At 49.1% G+C, this 21,939-nt stretch overlaps 1 protein-coding gene across 1 annotated transcript; it reads right to left on the bottom strand.

Annotated features, from left to right (window-relative positions):
• Nucleotides 1–751: 751 nt before the first annotated feature.
• On the bottom strand, nucleotides 752–21,637 carry LOC105697219. The gene is made up of 8 exons (XM_012420348.1): nucleotides 21,591–21,637; nucleotides 17,963–18,263; nucleotides 17,461–17,558; nucleotides 8,448–8,563; nucleotides 7,577–7,860; nucleotides 6,963–7,140; nucleotides 5,664–5,833; nucleotides 752–5,575 (listed from the first exon to the last, which is right to left on the bottom strand). The coding sequence occupies exons 1-8, from the start codon at nucleotides 21,635–21,637 to the stop codon at nucleotides 869–871; spliced, it is 5,901 nt and encodes a 1,966-aa protein (XP_012275771.1). The 3' UTR covers nucleotides 752–868.
• Between the last annotated feature and the right edge of the window lie 302 nt (nucleotides 21,638–21,939).

Below are 21,939 nucleotides of genomic sequence, written 5' to 3'. Positions count from 1 at the left end.
CAGGCAATGTCGTCTACCCTCCGGGTGGAAACTGAAAACTCGGGTCGCGAATCGCACCTGCGAATTCTGAGATCGGATGCACTTTCCATTCTGAACGTTGATTCCGTTAAAGAGGGAAAAATTGCCGTTCGAACTGAAACTTCTATTTTTATTTCCATGGCACTTTAAACGTCTCGATACTAAGCGACAAAAATTAATGAAAGTAGTAATTAAAGCAATGTAAAAGTGATCTCAAAAAGATCTCGTTCATAAGACTTTTTTGCCGAACTGAGCGTGCCCAATCGCGTCAAACTTTACAACGTGAATATGGAAGCCATGACGAGTCTTGACACTCACGAAATTTTAATTTTTTGTAAATTTGTTTATTAACAATCTATATATTTTTTATAATAAGTGAAATTTCATGAGTATCGGGACCTTCCTTATAGCCTTCATATTCATGTTGGAAAGTTTCAATCGATTCGCTGCATCTAGTTCGATGAAAAGTTTCATAATCGATTGGCTCCTCGGATGCCACTTTCACATCCCCTTAATGTACAGACAAATACCGCAATGGCATAAGATGTTTCACTTCAAACAAACGTTTTGCCACCCTGAAGAGGTGGACGAGATGCCTAAATTAAGAGAGAAAAAATGTACTTTTAATTGTGGAAACAGGTATGACTAGATACATAAAATCCAAGCATTGACAAATCCCCCTTCAAACACCTTGAAGTAGTGCGAAGGTGAACTTAGGTTCGTCTCGTAAAAAAGGTCCGGTTCAGCCGCGATATTTACAGGTTTAGGGTCCTTTTTTATTTACAAAAGTACGAGGGGGTCGTCACTCGACGAAGACGTAGGGAAGAGGCATCGCTTTCTAAGCGTGACTTCAGGATGCTCCTGTGCTCCTGCTGCTCTCGACTATCCTCCTCCTCTCCTTGAGCAGCTGCAGAAACCTCGCCTTGGGGCTTCCAGGATATCTCGGCTTGTCCCTGACACCAGAAATCCCATCCAGAGACTCCACGCTGGCGGCGACAGCTTCGCTCGAGCTGGAGCTGTCGTAGATGGACTCTGTCCTGCACAAGCATTCCCGGGGACAGCTCTTCCAGTTCTTCCAGCTCTTCCAAGTCTGACACGGAAGTCCTTTGACCACCCCAGCCACGGGCATCGACAGTCGCAGGGAACAACTCGGAGTCCTGAGTCCTTCCAACTCATTTTCCAAAACTTCACTACCAGGGAACTTCCGACATCGCACCCCAACGGACCCCATAGAATCGTCCGCACAAGTCCCCGCAGATCGATCCTCCCCGAAAGGATCATCCACGCTCTGGGAGGACTCGCCTAGGTCGCTGCAAGTCGAGTTTTCGGGTCGATCTTCGAGTCTGCGGCGAATTTTCGAGTAGCATCCAGGATTCCTGACCCTGAAGTCCGACATCTTCATCCCACGCCTTGATTTCCTTCTGGAGACCCTCTTACAAGGATCACTGGCGCTGATCAGGTACTGGTAGATCCGCTCTTCAAGGTCCTCCATGCTCTGGTCCCGCCTGCGGTCTTCGTCCTTGTTCGAGTCGGTGGTTGCGACCTCCTCGCTGCACCTGATCCTGGGATGAACGGTGCTTCTTCTGGTCCTGGGACTGTTCGGCGACTTTCTGGGTGTGGGAGGACGATGGAACATCGACGCGTTGTTCTCTAGCTTCCTCCGATCTGGACTGGTACCCGCTAACCCTAATTTAGCGCCAGCAGACCCGACTTCGACGCCATATTTTTCTTGCAGATGACGGTTGTGTCGCTCGATGTTGCCGATGCAGCTCTCCAGCCTCTTGATGCTCTTCAGACAATTTTCGTAGGACTCTGTCGAGATGACGAGGGCGTCTTCGTCGTCTTCCGAGATGTCGATGTCATCGTTCAGGCTGATTCGCTGGCCTTGGCACACGATGTAGTCGAGGTCACACTCATCCGAGTTGCAGTGTTGGTGGTCCATCCGACAAGTCTCCAGCATCTTCGAGGCACTCATGTACTCGTTTATAGAGTTCATGTTGCGCATGAAGGCGATCGCCTGATCAAGGTACTCGGCGAGGACATTGGAAGCTCCTGGGAGATCTTCGTCATCATCTTCGGCATCGTGTTCGACGTCTTCCCTGTCTTCACCCAAATTGTCTATTTCTCCCTTGGATATCCTATCTCCCCTTTTAGATTTCTCCTCGGCTTCCAGTTCCTCCGAACCTTCCATCGACCCAGAAATTGACTCTTCAGCCTTCTCTTCAAGACCTTTAGGCACCTCAACCGACTTGCGGTTCGCATTCTTGATTATGGACTTTGGAGTCGTAGCTTTGGGACTTTCGGAGCAGTTCTGGCCTTCCTCGAATATGTAGCAGTTGGAGAACGAGACCTTCTTCTTGGTTCCTGATGCGTTGGACTCCGTTGGCTCTGATTTTCTTCTCTTGTAATCGTCGTCTTCAGCGTCGACTGACAACGCTCTGCAAGCTCCCAGGATGAGCGACTCGTAGTCGTGCACCCGGGTATCGTTTAACGTCGGTTTTATTCGCGGAAAGTCAACCTGGTTGTCGTCAAAGTCCCGAAGAATCGACACTTCGGCTTCTTCGGCAGCATTTGATGACTTTTTTGTCTGAGCCACCACGTCAGGGGGGCAGGGAGTCTCTTCGGAAGCCTCTTCAGTTACCACTTTCGCGACCGTGTGGTCAAACTGCAGATTTATCTCGTTTAAATCTAAACTATCGTCAGAGAAGTTCTGGTCCTGATCGGAGGAGTCCATCTTGGTGAAATGACAGGCTGTCTTCGACGTCTCCGACGAGTTCTGGAAGGAATGCTCCCTTGCAAAAACTTCAACCATGTCTGTTTCGAGTGGAGTTGCTTTGCCATCGACTTCAACGACTACAAGGTTCTCCTTCAGGGGTGTCTTCAAAAACACCTGGGGGTCAGTCCAGGTGATCATGCGCTCGCCCAATCCATCATCGATCTTCGCTTCTATCAAAGACATGGGTTTGATCGTGCTCTTCAATTTGCTAGGATCCCTAGGAACCGGAAGTGAGTCCAGAGGAGAGTGCATTCTTTTACTTGGACTCAAACTCCAGCCTCGGTTCCTGTCATCTGATCTGACAGTGTCGGATATTTTCTCCTCACTTCCGGTGCATGCAAAGTGAAGTCTACCTTCTTCGGGATTCTCCATGTCGGTGCTGCTGTCCTTCGTCTCCGGGACGAAGGAAACCCCGACAGACCTGGTGAAAATGATAGATTTCTCCTCGCTTTTCAGCCCAGTCGTGACATCGGACCTTGCAGACTTGGAACGACCACCCCTGGGATCCTGGAAAATATTCTCGATCCTGAAGGGCTTTCCATCAGTCTGCTTGGACCCATTCGCGAAGTCCTTGAAGAAGATCCCAACTCCTTGCTCCGTCAGAATCTCCCTATCCACAGGGTCCTTCCTACTCTCCTCTGTCTGAACTTCCGCATCCTTGAACCCCCTTGACCTGTCAACCCCCACATCATGATTCTCCATCACCGCAATCCTGGACTCCAGGAGAGTGGGCGACTCGATGGTGATACTGATGGTGTCGGGCAACGAGATCGAGATGACGCTCTTATCGACACCCACAGAGTGCACATCCTTAAATCGACAGCACTCATGATGCACCCTGTTGCAGCAACGCCCACTGCAAATGTGATCACACTTGCCCTCCTCGTCTCTAACCCCCTTGTCCCTGAAGACCCTCCCTCCAGGGATCCCAGTGTTAGTTGAGCTCTCGGCAAACTCCACACTTCTCCTATCAGTCCTAGCTTCCGTAAATGAATCCACAATTTCCACACTGGACAAATTACTCTCCGCATAGTTCTGGGTGTCGTCGGAAAGGATCCCGGAGTCATTCCTAGGAGAGTGGGACCGTCTTTCGTAGTCCTCTTCCTCCTGGTCCAGGACACCATTCCGCTCATCGGTGATGCTAGCCACGTCCTTATAACGAACTGCCGATCTCCTCCTCTCCGTCAACGTGGCCATTTCCTTCACCCTAAGGACGGGACTCGCGTTTCCTGACAATCCACCACAGTCTTCATGGCTGTCCGTCAGGACTCCGATTTCTCGTCGCAGAATGGACGGACTGTCCGTCAATGAAGCCGTGTCTTTGACCCTGAGCGTCCTGCGATTGTCCGTTTGAGTATCCACGCAGATCTTTCTACGGCGGGCCAGCATCTTCCTCGAGATCTCCTGAAGACGCATCCTGGTAGCCGCGGCCAGCTTCACGTCAGAGCTCTCCGGTGAGCGGATTTCTGAGGATGCCTGAGGGTTCGCCGTGGTGCTGCTGGGGGTCTCGTCAGAACTCTTCTTGGTCGTGTAGAGCCGTTCCGTCACAGCCGCGACGATTTCGCGGCGGTTCAGACGTTGGATGGGAGTGTGCGCCCGGGGGGAAGGACTCTCCTGGTCCAGGGATCCTTTCCTTTGCAGGAGCTTCTCCCTGGATGAAGAAATGGAGTTCAATACCGGGTCCTCTCTGGAGCTGCTGGAGCTGCTGTCCTTGCTGGTCTTCCTCTTGATCTCCTCCACGCTCTGCTTCCTAGCTAAGGTCTTCGGCTTCGATGACGAAAACACCCCGTTCTCTCTGAGACTCTTGTCGGAGTCGTTGCTGCCCTTCCTTTTTAGCTCCTTGTTGCTGCTCAGGGCACGCCACAAGCTCGTCCTTGTAGACCTGGGGTCCTCGATCTCCCTGATGTTGTTCAGCCTCTTCGTCTTCTCCGCAACTGGAGAACGAGGCTGCTTGTCCACCACAGGCTGCGCCTTGCGAACCGGGCTGATGGGCTCCCTCTTTTTCTGCAAAGCCTCCACGGATCCGTACTTCTTCGAGGCGTGCAAGTTGGTTTCCTTGCGAGAGGAACTGACACAGTCCACGGAGTCCTGCTTGCTGAGGCGAGGCTTCCTGAAGGCTGGCCTTACCCTAGAAGACGCGGGCTCGAGCTCGGCTCTGTCTTCAAGGACTCCGCCAACCCCTGAGATTGATCCTTCGAGGTGGGTCTCGGGATCTTCCAGGTACTTCCTCTCTTCCAGCTCCTTATCCTCTTCGAGATCCACCTTCTCCTGAAGCAACGTCTCTTCGTCCCTCGAAATCGATGAAGAGGACGAAGCTGGGACCTCGGCTGGCTCCGGACTCTCCAGAAAATCTGCGTCAATGGATCCTTCGGGGACCTCGTCGCTGCAGATCTCCTCGATCTGTACCCTGCCTTCTCCAGGGTCGTCGTCTGGCTTTATCAACACCGCCACCAGCGTCGGGATGTCCACGAAGACCGGCCCCTTGACCTCCTCTTCGTAGCACAATTCCGAGATCCTGGCCCGGCCGTATCTTGGCAGGTCCAGGACTCCCCTCGAATTAACGAGTTCTAAGGATCCACATCTCCTGATCGAGTTCCTGGACTCGATGCTTCTGTCCAAGCTCTCGCTGGAACTGCACTTCCTGATCGAGTAGAATTGTCCTGTCTCGCTGCTATTCTTATCCTGCGTGTCCTGCGCGTCCTCCTGGTCCTGATCTTCAACGTTCCTCAGGGTCCTCATGCAGCGGCACGGCTCTCTCTTCCCTGAATCGCTATCCAAATTCTGGAACGCCCGGAAATTAATAGTATATGGGAAATGATTGTTTAAAAATTTAATTTTTATTTTAAAAAGGCTTTTCCGGGGTAATTACCTTTTCCGACAGCAGACTCTTCAGACGGGCCACTTCTGCCCTCAACTCGCGGATGATCCTTGCGACAGGATCCTCGTTAATCACCGGTCTGTTGACAACGCTTTGTGCTCTCTGAGCAAACCGCAGAGTATGTGCAGTTTCGTTGTAACTTCCACTGGCTGGAGAGATCGCTGAAATGCAAATTTTCGTTCCTTTATTCGGGAAAAACGGATCCTTCATCTCCAGGATCTAATCACTCGGGAATTCTAACATGTCGGCGTCTACGTTCTACTACACTGAGAAGAAAAAATCCATTGAACCAAGGAAATATTTCTTTGAACAGTACCAAAGAAGTATTTTGTTAATTCAAAGAATAATTATTTGACTCAGATAAACTGAAATAAATTGTCATAACTAAGAAGATACTCTGCATCCAATTTATTCCAGTTTGAGTCAAATTCGTCGAATTAACAAAATGTTTTTTTGGCTCAATGACATTCTTTTTCTCTGTGTAGACATTGTTCACGGGTTGCTTCAAAAAGCTCTAATTATTAGTGTCCTGGTAAGGACGTGTATGTACATTGCGCACTTTGTGCAATTCTTGGCTTGCTAACTTTTACTAGGCAGCGAGATTTCCTTCTCCGATCTTGAAGAGATTGGGACTGGGTATTATTTATTTTGTTTTAATTTTGGGAATTTTATAAGTGATTTATATTGAGTGCCAAGAGGAGGGGGAGGTGTAAATAAAAGTCGAAGAGCGAAATCTCGGCCTCGCTTTCGCTTCTTCTCTCTCGAGATGATCTTTATCAAGCCCACTACGTGTCTGTTTCTAGTTATCAATCCCAATTCTACGTTCTACCTTGTTTATCGAATTTTAATCTCCGCGGGTTAGCCTCTCTGGAAAAGCAACAATCCGATTACTTTGGAGGCTTCGATGCCAGTTTACTGCGGATAACGTTAGTACGATGATAACGTGAGATAGTGCGCTGAAAAAGAAAAATTCACTGAACCAAAGAAGTATTTTTTCTAATAGTACCAAAGAAATATGTTTTTCATTCGAGGAATAACTATGTGGCCCAATTTATTCGATTTCATTCGAGTCAAATAATTATTCTTTGAATTAAGAAAATATTTCTTTGGTACCATTCAAAGAAATAATTCTCTGGTTAATTGAAAATCTTTTTTTTTCAGTTCTGGAGGAATGCTCCCAAGATTTTTAAAATACAGCAGAACGTTTGATTGTGGCCTAGGTAGCATTCCTCGATTTTGAAAAAATTGTGAATTTGAGGATAGTGGCAGAGAAAGAATTTTCACACTCACTAGCGAGCACGATTGTGGCCGCGTTTCCACCGAGGGCGTCCTTCAGCAACCACGTCAGGGCCGAGTCCCTGTACGGGATGAATCTTCTTCCGGGACCACTTCCGGTGGCGCCTCTCTCCGCAAGGGCGGAAATTACGTTTCCCAAGGCTACCAGGCTTTTGTTAATATTAGCGCCTTCCTAGAAAACGAGAAATTAAGGTCCAAAAGATCCGCTTCTGGGTACCACTGACGGATCCTGCAGGATTGAGCTGACCATCGGTTAGGGTAGGTCAAGGTTCCATTCTTCAAGAAATTCGGTTATCATCAGACAATCAGAAATAAGCTTTCAGACATTTAGGTTTCAGGTCGATCCTTGTCAGATCGACCGTAAATTCTCTAAGAAATTAAATTTATGACAGAGTATATACGTTCTGAGATGATCATCAAGGATCCGTTCTCCAGGAAATTTGGTTCCCCACTATTCCTCGCAGGACACATCTCGCTCTTTTTCGACCAAGTCTCGTTTCTTTTCGAATTAGAGCACCTTCTAAGGAACCTTTACTCGTGGAGTAAGCCGTGGTTGGAATCGATCCTCGGATTCGGAATCGCGGCCGTATTTTTAGCCGGTGACTCACCTTCAGCCGATGAATCCCAGTGCACGTGGCGGCACTCTCGCTGCCCGCCAGATCGACCAGGTGCAACTTCCTGCACCGGGGTTGCTGTCCTGATCTCTCCAGGACAGGAGCCACCCCCTGCATCTGCTGATCCTTCGAAACAGGCCAGAGGGAGATGGTGATCAACGAATGGCTGCGACTGCTGGTGGGGTTCTGCTGGGTGGCGGCTGTCTTCCTGGCCCTGGTGCCCTCCTCAACGTAGGACATCAACGAGCTCAGATCATCGACCACGTGCTGAGTCAATCCTGCAGGATTAAGGGATGAGCTGAGGAGAACGACCAGGATCAACGACAAATGACATGTGCCAGGTCGACCCTGCAAATCACAGCGATGGACTGCTGGCTGGGTACTATCCTGATGATGCTGCTCCAGTTTGTCTCGATTACTCTGATTTACCTCATCGCCAGAGTCGTCCGATTAATTAAGGATTAACCGAGATAGACCGTCCAGCACAATTGCACCAAGCGAGTTCTACACCCTGAACTAGGAGCCCCTCTTCAGGGTCGAGCTACGTTGAGAAAGAAAGTGTTGGTTCGCTGAAAGAAATATGCATTGCGGCAACAAATAACGTCCAAAGAAATGTTAAATCGAGTAAGTAAAATTCATTTGAATAGACATGAACTTTTTCTTCTCGGCGAAATAATTATTTCTTGCAGCTATATATGATTCAGGCAATAATATACATATTTGTTTCAGTCGAGTCATTTTTCTTTCTCGGTGCACTGCTACAGTTTCAGGATCAGGTGAATTCTAGGGATCCAGGGGTAGGGTCCTAGATCAGGATTAAAAGTATAAAGGGAATATGAAGCCGAAAAGTGAATACAAGTCCCACCTTGAACATATGGTCCTAGTTTAGGATGCTCGCGCACTCTGAGTCCACTGCTACTGCTCGCACCCTGAGGAGTCCTCAGCAAGTCTCGTACCCTCTCGTTGTACACCTCGAGGTAGCTGAAAATCGCGAGATCAGCGATTATTACAGGTGTGATTATCCTGTCACGACCAGGAGCGAAATTGCACCTACAAAATCTCTTCATAGACTGGCAAGGACGGTGGAGGATCGATCGCGGATTCGGGAGCAAGGCCTCGATTCCAGAAGAAGAACCGAACGCGTATCGAATTTTCCGCACGTGCGGAAAATTGCTAATTTCGAGGTTTCCTTTAAACGGGAGGGAATTAGCTGGTAAGGGATTTTCTAAAAATTCTCCAAGGAGTAGTTCGACGTTCCCGATACTCGCCGTTCCCACTCCTCGCCCCCGCACATCTAATTATGCGATTATCCCATTTCCGCAAAAGTCTCTGCGCGGCATAAATCGAATTAGCGACTGTCAGCTCGACCGTGTCGCTCGTTGCCCTAAATCTCCATCTTTCCCCGCGTTCCTCCACAAGGCTTCGAGGAGAACGATGTTTACTGCTGCATTCCCAAGGGGTGAATTATCGCTCGATGTTTCGCGCGTCCATTTGCAAATCAGATGTCTCACCGTCGAAAACGGGGGGAAAAGTCGGACCCCCGAAATCCACGCCTGAGGGCGCGGCGGAAATGAGAAAATCGACTTAAGAGCTGCAGTTGCAGGTGCACCAGAGATCGGAACTGGCGCCACCCCTTTTCGCAACCTTGACACCCCCCAAGGCCCTGGCTGGTAATATCCTTCAAGGTGGAGGGATGCGGCACCGCGGGAATTGCGTTCCACGCGTTTCGTTTCCGCCGATCGAAGCCAAACTCGCGGAAAACCGGCTGATCGCCGCGGGAAATTGCCCCCTGATTTCGCGACCTCGGGTATCTCTAATTGCGCCGCGATTAGGCCGAGCTAACTTTGCGCACTTGTATCCGAAATGACGGCTCAGGGTCGCTGCGGAATTTCTGATCGCCTAATGGCCGGAAAGAGCCATACCGTCGATCCTCAAACTGGTACCGACTCTGCAATTATTCCTTTCCAAAGGGACGTTTAAGGTGATGCGAAAGTGGCGGCAAAGAGGTCTCGTTTATGAAACTTTCTCCAAATAGGGGACACTGAATCGTTTCAAGATTCACAAGACAAATGTGGAGATTACAAGGAAGGTCCTGACCCCCGTGAAATTTAGATTTTTTAAAAATTAAAATGAGGGTCAGGACCTTCCTTGTACTCTTCATATTCACTATGTCAAATTTGAAGCGATTCGGTATACCCAGTTCCACTTTCGCATCCCCTTAAGGGTAATGAAACTGAAACTGCTCTTAGAATAACGCAATGGGTCTGGAGCTGGGGTATTTTGTTACACCCGTCGGGATCCTGGGAATTAATTGCGCACCCTTTATTAGAAAGCTTTAAACTTCTCGAGTGCCTTGCACCCTCACACCTCTGCGGGGGGCAAGGGGAGGATGAGACCGTGAAGACAAGAAAACCGAAGCTCGGGGCCGAACCTCGGGCTTTTCGTGTCTGTCGGATATTACGGGGCTCTTAGGAATCGAGGCGAACGTGTAGGGATCGATCTTCACCCCTAAGACCGAAATGGGGAAGAATCGCGCCTCCGCCACGCGACTTAAGAACTTTCGCCCTCCGCGAGCTTTCACGAGGGGGTTGACATGCACCCCTTTAAACGTGAGAATATCGCGCTGTGGGAATCCGAAAATAAAAGAATTCCCTCATCCTATGTCCTCCACGTACCGCGGAAAAATGAAGCCATTGAAAATTAAAACATTAACCCTTTGCATGCGAGGCCATTTTTACATATGGGCAAAATGTACACTAATAAAAATGCCCATGTAAATTTACATACTCAATCATTGGTTCTTTTGATGCCACAATAAATTGCAGTAAAACTACATTGTCTCTGTAATATCAAATTCGGCATCTTAGTAAAATTGAAGAAAACTAAAATGTAATGTTACATCTAATTCAAGTATAAATGCATTAATACGGTAAACATACAATGTTACGTGTATGTACACATTTTTTATGCGTAATGTTTCCATTTTACATTTTTCTATGTAAACCTTCAGTTATGAAGTATGTAAAAATGTATGTAAGTTTCCATCGATTGTTATCAGTAAAAATAACCCACAATGAAGCTTCACCAAAGTCGGCTTATTAATTTTCTATCCTTAACTCATCACTCGCCAAAAGATCCTGACAAATCCCATGAAAATCTCTCGAAATTAATTTCCATGGAATAATTAAGGCATGTTCATAGCTAATGATTTGATGTATTTTCTTTTTTTTTATTGTTTGAATATTGTCGAGGAGAGCTTCTCTAGGAGACATTTCTCCCGATCTCCGCCGTACCATGGAAATGGGAACGGACGGATTTGGGTTAACAGCGGCGTCGCGACGCGGCGTCGCGCTAAATTCGCGTCGCGATGTTTTGACGGTACGCGTGCGTAAGCTCGACTCGACACGCGTGCATGCGTGTGCGCCTTGGGGGATGAATTATGGCCGCTGTAAAAGCGATCCTTAGGGTGGCGACGCCAGCCCTAAGACCGGCGATCGCCGACGTCGCCGATTCGTCGAAAGTCACGATTCCGTTCCCTAAAAAATGCCGGTAAATAATTTTGTACGTCAAACCGCCCTTAAAAAGCAATGAATTAAAAACCAGGAAATTTCGACATGTCGCATCGAAGTGCAGAGTGAAATTCGTTGAGTCACAATCCTAGCATGTAAAAAATGTTGGAAAATAATTTCATACGTGAAACCCTCCTTAAAAGAAAAATGAATTAAAAACCAGGACATTTCGACTTGTCGCATCGAAGTGCAAAGTAAAATTCGTCGAAAGCCATAATCCTACCATCTGAAAAATATTGGAAAATGATTTCATACGTGAAACCTTGCTTAAAAGAAAAATGAATTAAAAACCAGGAAATTTCGACTTGTCGCATCGAAGTGCAGAATGAAATTCGAGCCCCGGGTGGCTGATTGGCGGGGGCGATCAATCGAGCGTTTTCACCAATCCGCTTACGATTACGAGGATCTAATGGGTATTTAACGCAATTAAACGAGGCTCGGGGGTGTCGGGGGAATAACGCGCTCCTCTTCGGGGGCGTATTCCGTCAAAAGCACCGCATCGACTGCGGCCGATAGATCGGCAGAGGCCGAAGATTTAATTCGAAATCGCATTTTCGACTGTACGTAGATCGTACCAAAATTCAAACCCGACCCAATTTTTCTCTGGATTTTTATATCTCCCATGCTGAGTCAAAAAATATAGAGATTCAAGCCAAATACATTTCTGAGCAAGAAACTCTCGTCGAGTGCTGAAAGAAACTTGCGCGTTCGAGGTAGATCGAGAGGCTACCAGGTTCTACCCTGGAAAAAAATTATCATTAAACCAGGGAAATGTTTCTTTGAATGGTACCAAAGAAATGAACAATTAATATGAGGAATAATTCATGTGCCTCAAATCATTATTCTTTAAATTAAAAATACATTTCTTTGGTCCCATTCAAAGGAATATTACACCCCAGGGATCGAGATTTCAGAAGTGAGGGAAATAGAAATACAATTTCCACATTGTTATGGAAAAGGAAATGGACATTCGTAAGAATAGAGTAGAGGGTCAGGGAATCTTTTGATTAATTTTAGCGTTTAGCGTGGTAGAAAAATTCCCCAGGCGAGTGTTAGGGGGTGGAAGATCGTCTCGAAAAACCAGACTTTGCCATATGCCGTTTCCACCCCCTAGGGGTGGACCAGAGGTGCTCGTTAATTAACGAGCCAGGTGCACCCCCTTGCACTTTGCTCACATATAAATCCGGCGCCGTGCATCGGTCCTCGTCCCGGCGCCTCTCAATTGGCGCTCGTGTAACGAGACTAATTCCCGGCGATACGATTTGCGAACAACAGGACTCCCGCAATGACGACGTAATGGAGCATCGTTACACGCCTCGGTACTGTTTCATGCGTAATGAGCTCCGCGCGTACACGGGACGTGTAAATGAACCGAATCGCACGCGAGCGTCCCGGCCCGAGGAGGCCCCGAATCGCGCGGGACCGCGAGTTAAAGAGCGCGATGATGACGCCGGGATTCGTTAAGCGTCTCCACTGGGACTATTAATAATATCCGGGGAAAGTTATTCGCGAGGTAGGTCGGCTCACTTTGAGGCCTGCGCCGAAATATCGCGCGAAATTACTACGCGGCCATCTCTTCTGCGCGAAGCCCGCCTCCTACCTGGAAAAGATAGCGCCTGAAATTTGTTGATATTTTTAATAGGGATTTTTTGCGGGGCAGGGACAATATTAGAGCTCGTTAAAAGTACCCCTTGGGACTATTATTAATATCCGTGGAAAATTATGCCCGAGGTAGGTCGACTCGCGTTGAAATCAGCGCCGAAATATCGCGCGAAATTTCAACGCGGCCATCTCTTCTACCCGGAATCCGCTTGTTCTCTGACGAAAAATGGACCCCTCAATTTTGAGAAATTCTTCAAATTGTCAGCGCAGATTTTTCGCGAAAACTGACAACACAAGATTCCGTTAAAAGTGTCCTTCGGGACTATTAATAATATCCGGGGAAAGTTATTCGCGAGGTAGGTCGGCGCGCTTTGAAGTCCAGGCCAAAATATCCGCGGAAGAGATGTTCTCTCCGGTAAAAGATGGCGCCTTCAATTTTTCGATATTTTCCACGCGGATTTTTCATGGAATGAGAGAACCGCTGGGCTCATCAAAGATACCCTTTAGGACTATTAATAATATCCGGGGCAAGTTATTCGCGAGGTAGGTCGGGTGGCTGAAACATCATTCACCAAAATATCATTCCTCTCCAGTAAAAGATGCACCTTAATTTTCTTACAATTTCCTACCGCCGATTTTGCAAAAATTAATAATAATAGATTCCGACGATTGGTATCTATCAATAGTCGGTGATAAAAGGAAAAAAAAAGTCTGAAGGTCGGGGATGGATTCGATCCCTGGACCCGGCAGTCTGGAATAGATTCGCGAATGCCGGATGGGAGTTGCGGAGGTGAGACTGAAAGTGCGGCAAAAAGCTGGACTGAAGTTGCGGGGAGTGCAAGGAAGGCGGAATTAAAACGGAAGGGAGGGCGAGGAAAGCGCGCCGGGAAAACAAACGCAGGAGGAAGAGAGAAAGAGGTAGAGATAAAGATAGCGGCAAATGGAATTAGCGGCGAGCGCGTTTCGAGCGGTTTAAGGGAAGAAGGGTGGAGGAGGGTAGCAGAGGGTGAAAGGAGGCCTCGAATGAATTTTCCAACCCTTGGAAGAGTTTTCTAGCATTTCCGGGTGATGACCCCCCGACAAGTTGTCACCGCTATTAAGACAACCGAATCTTATTAAACTGGATGAAATTCAGTCGTAAAAATATGATTTTTATCGCCAAACCGTATCATCGGTCGTTTCGCCAATAAGGAAAACTTGGCAGAAATAAAGGAGAATACTTAGCGACGTCATTGTCGGTGAACTTTTCGAGCGTTACGATAAACTCCGAACCGCGGATATCGTCGAGGCGACGCTCGTTAAACGGCCGGATAATCGTCGAAATTACGAGGCCACGCTAATGCGATCAATTGGCACTCGCGCCTCGTTACCGACCGGATGTAAAACAACAATCCGCGGATTTTATATCCGCCTCCTGTTTGCGCCCATGAATGCCCAATGCGAACGAAGCCTGGGTTCACCCGCGGTTTGCGACTAATTACACGCGGGGTACTTACACGCCTAACTGCGAGGTGTCCGTTAATTACGATGATCTTCCGTTCTCGTTCCACATGTCCGGCCGCAAAAGCACTGGGAAGGCTTCGACTCGTCCCTGACAAAGTTTCGCCCAATGATTTCCGTTAAAAGTCGGCCCTGGATTACGAGCTTACTTTGTAACGCTAATTATCGCAAGACCTTGGGCTTAAGGTGATGTGAAAGTGGCGTCAAAGAGGTCTCATTTATAAAACATTTCCCCGAGTTGGGTGTAACTAGTCGTTAGAAACTTTACAATATGAATGAGAAGACAACGAAGAAAGCCCTGACACTCATAAAACATCAATTTTTAAACATTTTTCTATGGACAATTAAAAAATTTGTTTGTAAAAAAAATGAAATTTTATAGGCGTCAGGATCTTCCTTACAGCCTCCGTATTCACGTAGCAAGGTCTGAAAAGATTCGGTACATCCAATTCAGAGAAAAGATTCATGAAGGATTGCCCCCTTAGGTACGACTTTCACACCCCCTTAATATCCAACGCAGTGCGCAAGCGCGGGCGAAACGTGCAGAAAAAATAGATCCCCTCCTCCGAAATCTGCGAGATTGATTTCCAGAGATCCAGCCGGAGATTTCTGAGAGAGCCAGAGATTCCTGAGATCAAAGGAAAAACCTCCGAAGCCCAGAATCCCGAGCTTGGAGCACCAAAATGGCGGCCGAAGCCATCCATCACGCGTTCACCATGAGGCGAGGCTCGTTAGATAGGTGTTCCAGATCCAGGAGAACAAACAATCGGCCAAGCGATGAACCGTCACGATCCATCACTCCCCATTCATCGTGGGGGCTCATTTGTTCCGCCCCTTGCCCCCCGGAACAAACAACCCCCGTGGCGGGAACTGTCCGGCCGGAGCCCCTGCCCCCTCCCCCGGGGTCGCAGACACTTAATCGCGCTTAATTCAGCCGACTCGGCAAAATCCTGCTCAATTTCCTCCCCCCCCCCGAAGCTCGCAAGCTCGGCCATTCCGCGAGGTTAGCCCCGCTCGCCCCACTTAACGATTTTACGTCCGCGACCGACATATTTTACCGAACTTAGTCCGCGAACTTCGGCCCGCCGTGAAAGCTCGTTCCTCGATAGACGATAAAGCTGCCGCGGAGGATCCCCCGGCAATATCTCAAAAACGCCGAGGTTCGCGTCTCACCTTTCCGTCGAGCACCTCGAGCTTCGCCCCGAAAAGCTCCCCTCAAAGCCGCGGTAGAGGACGAGCTTTCGGGGGCAGCCGATCTCAGAATTCCTCGAAGAGTCCGAGAGACGAGGTTGGACGGGCTGTCGAACTTTCAAGGATTGACGGGATTTTTTTAATAATTTCCAGGGGGAGCTTGCGGATCGAAAGCTCGCGGACCAGGGGACGCCTTACCGGGCCGACGAGCTTGCGTCCGTCTAGGATTGCGAGTCACGAGGCACTGAGCTTAAGACACATCCAGGCCGCCACGCCACCCGTTAAGCTCACGGAACTTGCAACCCCGAGTCGCGCTACCCCCTCCCCTCAAGCTTTCCCGTCGATTGGGGGGATTGGGGGGGAATTAATCGCTCGACGCTTTAAAGGGATGCCGCGCGGCCGAGCTTTGACGGTGAATCTCTTCGCCCCGCAGAACGAGTGCGAGCTTTCGGGGGTGGTGCCTACCCCCTTTGTTTACGGGGGTCGCTCGCGCGGTTCCCGCGGCGAGGCAATTTGCCCGAAGGAAGTCATTTTCCTCCGTTAGTTTGAGCTTTTACGGCCCGCGTCGGAATGGGGCGCGCGCAACCCCCGGGTACACACCCCTTGGAAGCTCCGGCGCGGTTTTTAGGGCCTGCCAGTAATCGAAATCGACGTTTTCTTCATTTTCCCTCCCCTCGTTAAATCCTGGGGTTTACGAGCGCGAAAGCAGGCCGACCAAGAGGCCGGGGGCACGGGGGAGGGGGGGCGTCGAAGCCGGCGAAGCTCGGCGTCGCGGGATCGCAAGCTCTCGCGGGGGCGGAAACCGAACCCGGCGAAACCCCTGAAGAAAGCGACCGTGTCTAAAAGTCGGCGGTGCGTGAAACGCGCTTTACCGGCCGAGAGCTTGCGAATCCCACCCCCGGGCCCGCCATTACTTTAAGTGCCACCCGCGAGAGTGTGGCAATCCCGTCTTACGGCGCCCCCGGGCGACGCAATGTAAATTAAACGATACCACCCCGATACTACTGGGCGGTGTTCGTTCGATTCGTTAAACTCACCCCTTCTGCACCCTGGGTGACTTTCGAATTTGTATCCGGTGTTCTATGAACGGGGATGGGAACTTATCCTCGCGAGGTGATAACAACCTCTTTTATGGGGGTAGGGCAGACACCCTTGAGGGTGGCAATTCCGACTTGCGACGAAATTTAAATGAATAGCTGCCACCCCGATGCCACCCTGATACCACACTAAAACCACTGAAACTCTTCGTTCAATTCATTAAACACACCCCTTCTGCACCTAGGGTGTTTTTCCAATCTGTATCTGACATCCTATGAACGGGGCGCAAAAACTCACCCTCGCGAAGTGATAACAACCCCCTTGGGGGGGGTGAGACGGCCACCCCGAAGAATCCCACATTCATCGGCCCGATTCCGCGAAGATAATAACGCGCGGCACGAAAGCTTCGGGGGTTGAACCTCAATCTGGCGAAATAATGGATCGCGTTCGGCCGATAGTCGAACCTTGACCGAAACCCTGCCACCCCCCGCAAGGGGTGGCAGGGTGTGCGTGTCGGAAACGCCATCACGCACGAGAGTGTGTACGCGTAGATTCGCGTGGAAGCGTGCATATCAATGCGCGGGGGTGTGATATAGGCCCATCATGGAAAGAGATATGTGTGTATGTGTGTGTGTGTGTTCAGCGGCCGCAAAGTGTGGGCGCGTTCCCACAGTTATCAAATCGGACACACAATATCCGCGAGCCTGCGCCATGGCAAGTATAATCCGATTAAAGTGCGGGCAAAATGCCGAGGTAAATTGCGAAATATTATGCATTCGCAAAATATACCCCCGCGAGGACCGCCACCCTCTCCAGGTCGTTGTGGAAGACGAGGGGAGCGATTCTAGGAAGAAAAAGAATCGAGGAATGCGTCGGTTTATTAAATGGGGATTTTTCCGAATATAGCCATTGGTAATATGAATTTTTTGGAGGAATGAGGGAGGTGGAAGAAAAAAAATGTAAGGGTAGATATCTCACCTAATCGCGATGCGGTACGTCGCGTCCTTTTTCTCTCTCCCCTCTGACATCTTCAAGAAGAGGCCCTCGCAGAGTCGCGGAGTGAGCCCTGAGTCGTCCTGAAAAATAATTCTTCTATGAAGAAATAAGATTTTTCAAATTTTATGGGAAATTTGAAAAAATTGTTGGGACATGCATCGAATGGGATCTCTTGTCAAGGGGAGGCATTATCGCGATCGCGGCTCGCATTTGGCGAGTAAACGTCGCATTACCTCGGCCTATGAACGGTAATCGCAATAGTGAGGGGTGTCTCACCCCCCATCGGCTGTACATAAACCCCTGTATGTAAAAGAAGCGATTCGCATAGGGTGCTACGGTTTCCATAGCGATTCCCGGCAATGAATGCATTATCCCGGCAGCCGAGGGCCGACAATGCCGATGAATAATGAATGAGAGGCGCGTATGTACCTGTACATGTACTCGCGCATACATGGGGTTTACATTTCGGCCCCCTGCCCCTCACCTTGGGTCCCATCATGGTGTAGGTCTTCCCGGAAGCGCTCTGTCCGTACACGACGAGGCAGCAATTGTACCCCTTGAAGAGCGACTCCAGGACCGACAACCCGATGCTTCTGTACACCGTCTCCTGGCTGGCATAGTCCTCGGATTCAGGATTGGACGAGTCGAAGCAAAAGTCGAAACCGTACCTCTTGGTCCTCTCTCGACTATCTCCGGCTTTGCTTATGGGGACCTTCAGGTTCGTCAACGAAATGGCCGCCTTGTCCGCCCGCACCACCACCTCGGCGCCCGTTTGACACTGCTCCCTGGAGAACGCGAGATTCCTTATTTTTTTATGAGACTCCACGAGACACTCGCATGCCGTAAAAATTACCGTATGGAGATAAACCCTTCAATAAGGTGTGTGAATTTTTTCAGGAGTCTAGCTACTCGGGGAGGGGGAGGGGAATTGTAAAGGAGTCGCTTCGGACAGTCGACGAAATTGCTGCTTGCAGAGGGAAAGTGGAATTTACAAGGGGGTGTTTCATTACTTTTGGCGGGTATTACGTGTCGATTGGTGAATTCGTGAATGGAGAACGGTACTTCAGGCTGGAAGAGTCGCTCATTCACGGATTGATCAGAAAGGGGCCGGCGCCGCCTTGTTTTGAATGTCGATCGCCGCGAGAGGCTATTTAAAGCGCCCTCTGTGGATGGTCCCCATGTGTGAGTGCGTTATTCTAAAATCCCGCCGTTTTGCAGGGCCCGTAAGTGAGGTTAGGCTATTTCAAGTCAGGCTCCCTTTCTTTGCTCGGCTTCGCCTCTTTGGGGCCTGCAAATCCAAGGTTCGCCCTCCCCAGAAGTTCTGCAGAACCTTCCGCCGACGGCGTCTCTGGCCGCCACGATTCTGCAGAAATGGCTGAACTTTTTCACCGAGAAATTCGGGGAAGAAGACGGGACGCTACGGAATCATGGCGGCCGAGGGACGCCACCAATATGCACCATCGACCGCCATATTTCCAATGAAACCGCCTCGTCCCATCTCCCAGACTTCCCCACAAAAGATCAACTACTTCCACCCAGGTTCTCCAAAATGGAGGCGGTTGGGTCCCCGCGCCAGAAGCGTATGTGCAGTCGGACACGCGAAATCCGGGAACGCAACAAGTTGCAGTTTTCGTCTACGAGGCACGAAAATTGAGCGGCGGCCCCGACGCCGCCTTGGAATTCGAAGCCATGATTATTGGCGTCTACTTCTGCACGAAACATAGCCAGAGAACTTTCCCGAGTGGTCCTCACCGCGCTTCCAACATGGCCGCGCAATCTGAAGACTCGTGAACGTTCGCACCGGTTCCTGCCACTTTGAAAAATCTGAAAAAATTATTTCCCCTCATTTCTATCCCGAGGGAATTTTTTCTAGGGTTTCTGGAGGAAGATGCGAAAAACCTGGCGAGTTTTGGCTATGGACCAGCGGCATGTGTCTTTTTGGGTGATTTTTCAAAAGCGCTCGCGCGTGCCGCGACGTTTATGCATCCGCCGAGCGAGATACGATCGGGATAACGGATTCGATCTGTGCGTTTCGTCGTTAGCCCGACGCTCGGCGTCGTGACGAACGTCCCTCTGGCTATAAAAGCTCGAGCGAATAGTCGGGCACGGACGTCGAACGCCAGTTAACCGAGGCCGACGCGCGTTTCGGAATTGAAACGAATTGCCCGTCCCTTCGCGCGCCGCCGAGCTGCGAGAGGACGTCATCGTTAAACGCGGGGATAAATTATGAAGAAAAAAAATGTCCCGCGTCGGGATTTCCAGGATTTTTATCGAACCCTGCGGGAAGGAATGTCCGATCCCAGATTAAAAATCAGGATGATAAAAAAGCCCGCTCCTTAATTCCTCCCTTTACGACCCGAAGGATTGCTTCCAGTCATGATGGTCGAGTGTTCAAACCCCGGAGGAGGTCAAAACGATTTTATTTTTTTTTTTTTCGAAACCGATTAGGTTTCTAGCTCGAGCCTAATGCATGCAAATACATTTAGCTCGAGCCGGGTTGCTCCACTTGGCGAAAGCTCTTAGAAATGGCGAACTATCCTCGGTTTGGCCTATCCTGCCCCTCCATATCCATTGTTACACGGAGGAAGAAAAAAAAGATACATTCAGCCAAAAAAATATTTCCTTGAATAATGGCAAAGAAAAATATATATTTAATTCATATAATAATTATTTGACTCCAATAAATCGTCGCGAGTCGATTTTATCTCAGTTACATAATTATTCTTTGAAGGAAGAAAATATATCTTTGTTTGAATGACATTTTTTCCTCAGGGTGGAATGATGTCAGGAAGTCTGTCTACCTATTCGGAGCATCTTATGGTGGAGGTCCTTTAATGGATTCCGATGAATCAAATCGGGCCATCGGTTTATCCGGGTGCATCGATCTTGTCGACGTTCCTGCACAGTGCATCGTCTTTATGACGTCGTTTCGACGTCCCTTTCGCGGGGCTTTCTTAGCTCGCAGGTCGTTCCTGTTTCCGGTAATGCTTTCCGGTGACCCTGCCTCTCGCCGTTGGCTTGCCTCCGTCGTTTCGACGGCGTTTTGCTTCCATTCTGCCGCTACCCTTCGACTAAATATAGATTGAATCTCGCTGCAGAGTGTTCGTATATGCACCTGCAAGACCTCATACACTCCCACGGGAAATGTGAACGTGTTTACGCGTTAGCTGCCACGAGAACAAGTAACCAACCATCGGATTTACCTCGAGCCAGCCGTTCCTCCTTATGACGATTTTCCCCGATCACGAGTTAAGGCGATGTGAAACTGGCGACAAAGATGTCTCGTATATGAGACCTTTCTCCTAACCGGGTGCAACGAATCGTTTCAAACTTCACCACGTGAATATGGAGGCTATAAGATAGGTCCCGACACCCATGAAATTTCAATTTTTTGTAAATTTGTTTATCGACACTCTTCAAATATTTGTTATAAACAATCAAATTTTATGGGTCTTAGGATCTCCCTTTCGGCCTCCGCGTTTATGTGACGATGCTTCAAACGATTCGGCACATCGAGGTTTGCAGAAAAGTTCCATGAATGACTTACCCCTCGAATGTTACTTTCACATCGCTTTAACCAATCCACATCGATTCGGGCCCTCCAAAAAGCCTGAAATTGGGGGGAAAAAAAAAATTCGCTTTCCATTTCCAATCCACCCCTCTTCAGGGGGTGGAGGTCGCTCGGGGACGGCGGGCGAGTGCGAAATGAAAAATGGTTTTTCCGCCCTCTTTTCCTTTTTTCTCGCGAGCCTATAACTTGCTTTTTTCCCCGAAACGCTTTGACGATTCCCGCGGAGCCCCGATAAACACTTGTCGACGGTGAAATCGTTAACGCGCGTCGTAAAATTGTTTTTCGATTGCGAGGCGACGAAGTATCGTCATTTCTGGGGTCGCATACCCTGGGGACCTGCAAAACTGAATTTTCGGTAGCTGACTTTCTTTTTCTTTTTCTGCCGCTCTAGAAAGGAATCGAAAAATTCCTAGATGGATCTCCGTCGAGGTTGGTCGGTCTGACATTAGAATATGATATTTCATTGCCCAAGAATTAATATTGCGTATACTTTCGTGCGTTTTTAGGGCCGAAAAATGAGACTGAACATTTTTGAACTCACCGCTCGGAGATCGGTCTCACCCTGACCGCCACCTTGATGTTCGCCATATCATTTCTCGGCCATTTCCGGATCCGGACTCAGACGAGGCTGCTGATCATCTTCCATTTTACTCGCGATTAGGGAGACTTCTTGGAGATGTCTTTTTATATCGTCGTGGCTTGTCAGATCGGGAGGACTTCTGCCGATCGGGAATCCTCGCCGATCGACTTTTGGCCTACATTTTTTGGTCGGAAACGAGAAACTTAGAGCGCTGCCAGTTCGGAAAAAGAGGGATCGCGTTTGCGTGCACGCCGAGGGAGCACGTGTTGTACTGCCGCGATGAAAATATCCTCGAGTCGCTCCCAAGTCG

The sequence above is a fragment of the Orussus abietinus genome, unplaced genomic scaffold, assembly GCF_000612105.2.
Source record: "Orussus abietinus isolate OABI.00-Male unplaced genomic scaffold, Oabi_2.0 scaffold42, whole genome shotgun sequence".
In the NCBI taxonomy this organism is placed as follows: domain Eukaryota; kingdom Metazoa; phylum Arthropoda; class Insecta; order Hymenoptera; family Orussidae; genus Orussus; species Orussus abietinus.
Note: the sequence above shows the minus strand (reverse complement) of the source record. Positions and strands in the feature narration are given on the sequence as shown.

Coding starts and splice junctions, on each gene's coding strand:
- LOC105697219 (XM_012420348.1), bottom strand. CDS start 21,637: ATGGCGAACATCAAGGTGGCGGTCAGGGTGAGACCGATCTCCGAGCG. Junction 17,559..17,962: donor ACACCATGATGGGACCCAAG/GTGAGGGGCAGG, acceptor ATTATTTTTCAG/GACGACTCAGGGCTCACTCC. Junction 8,564..17,460: donor ACGTACCGCATCGCGATTAG/GTGAGATATCTA, acceptor CGCGATTTTCAG/CTACCTCGAGGTGTACAACG.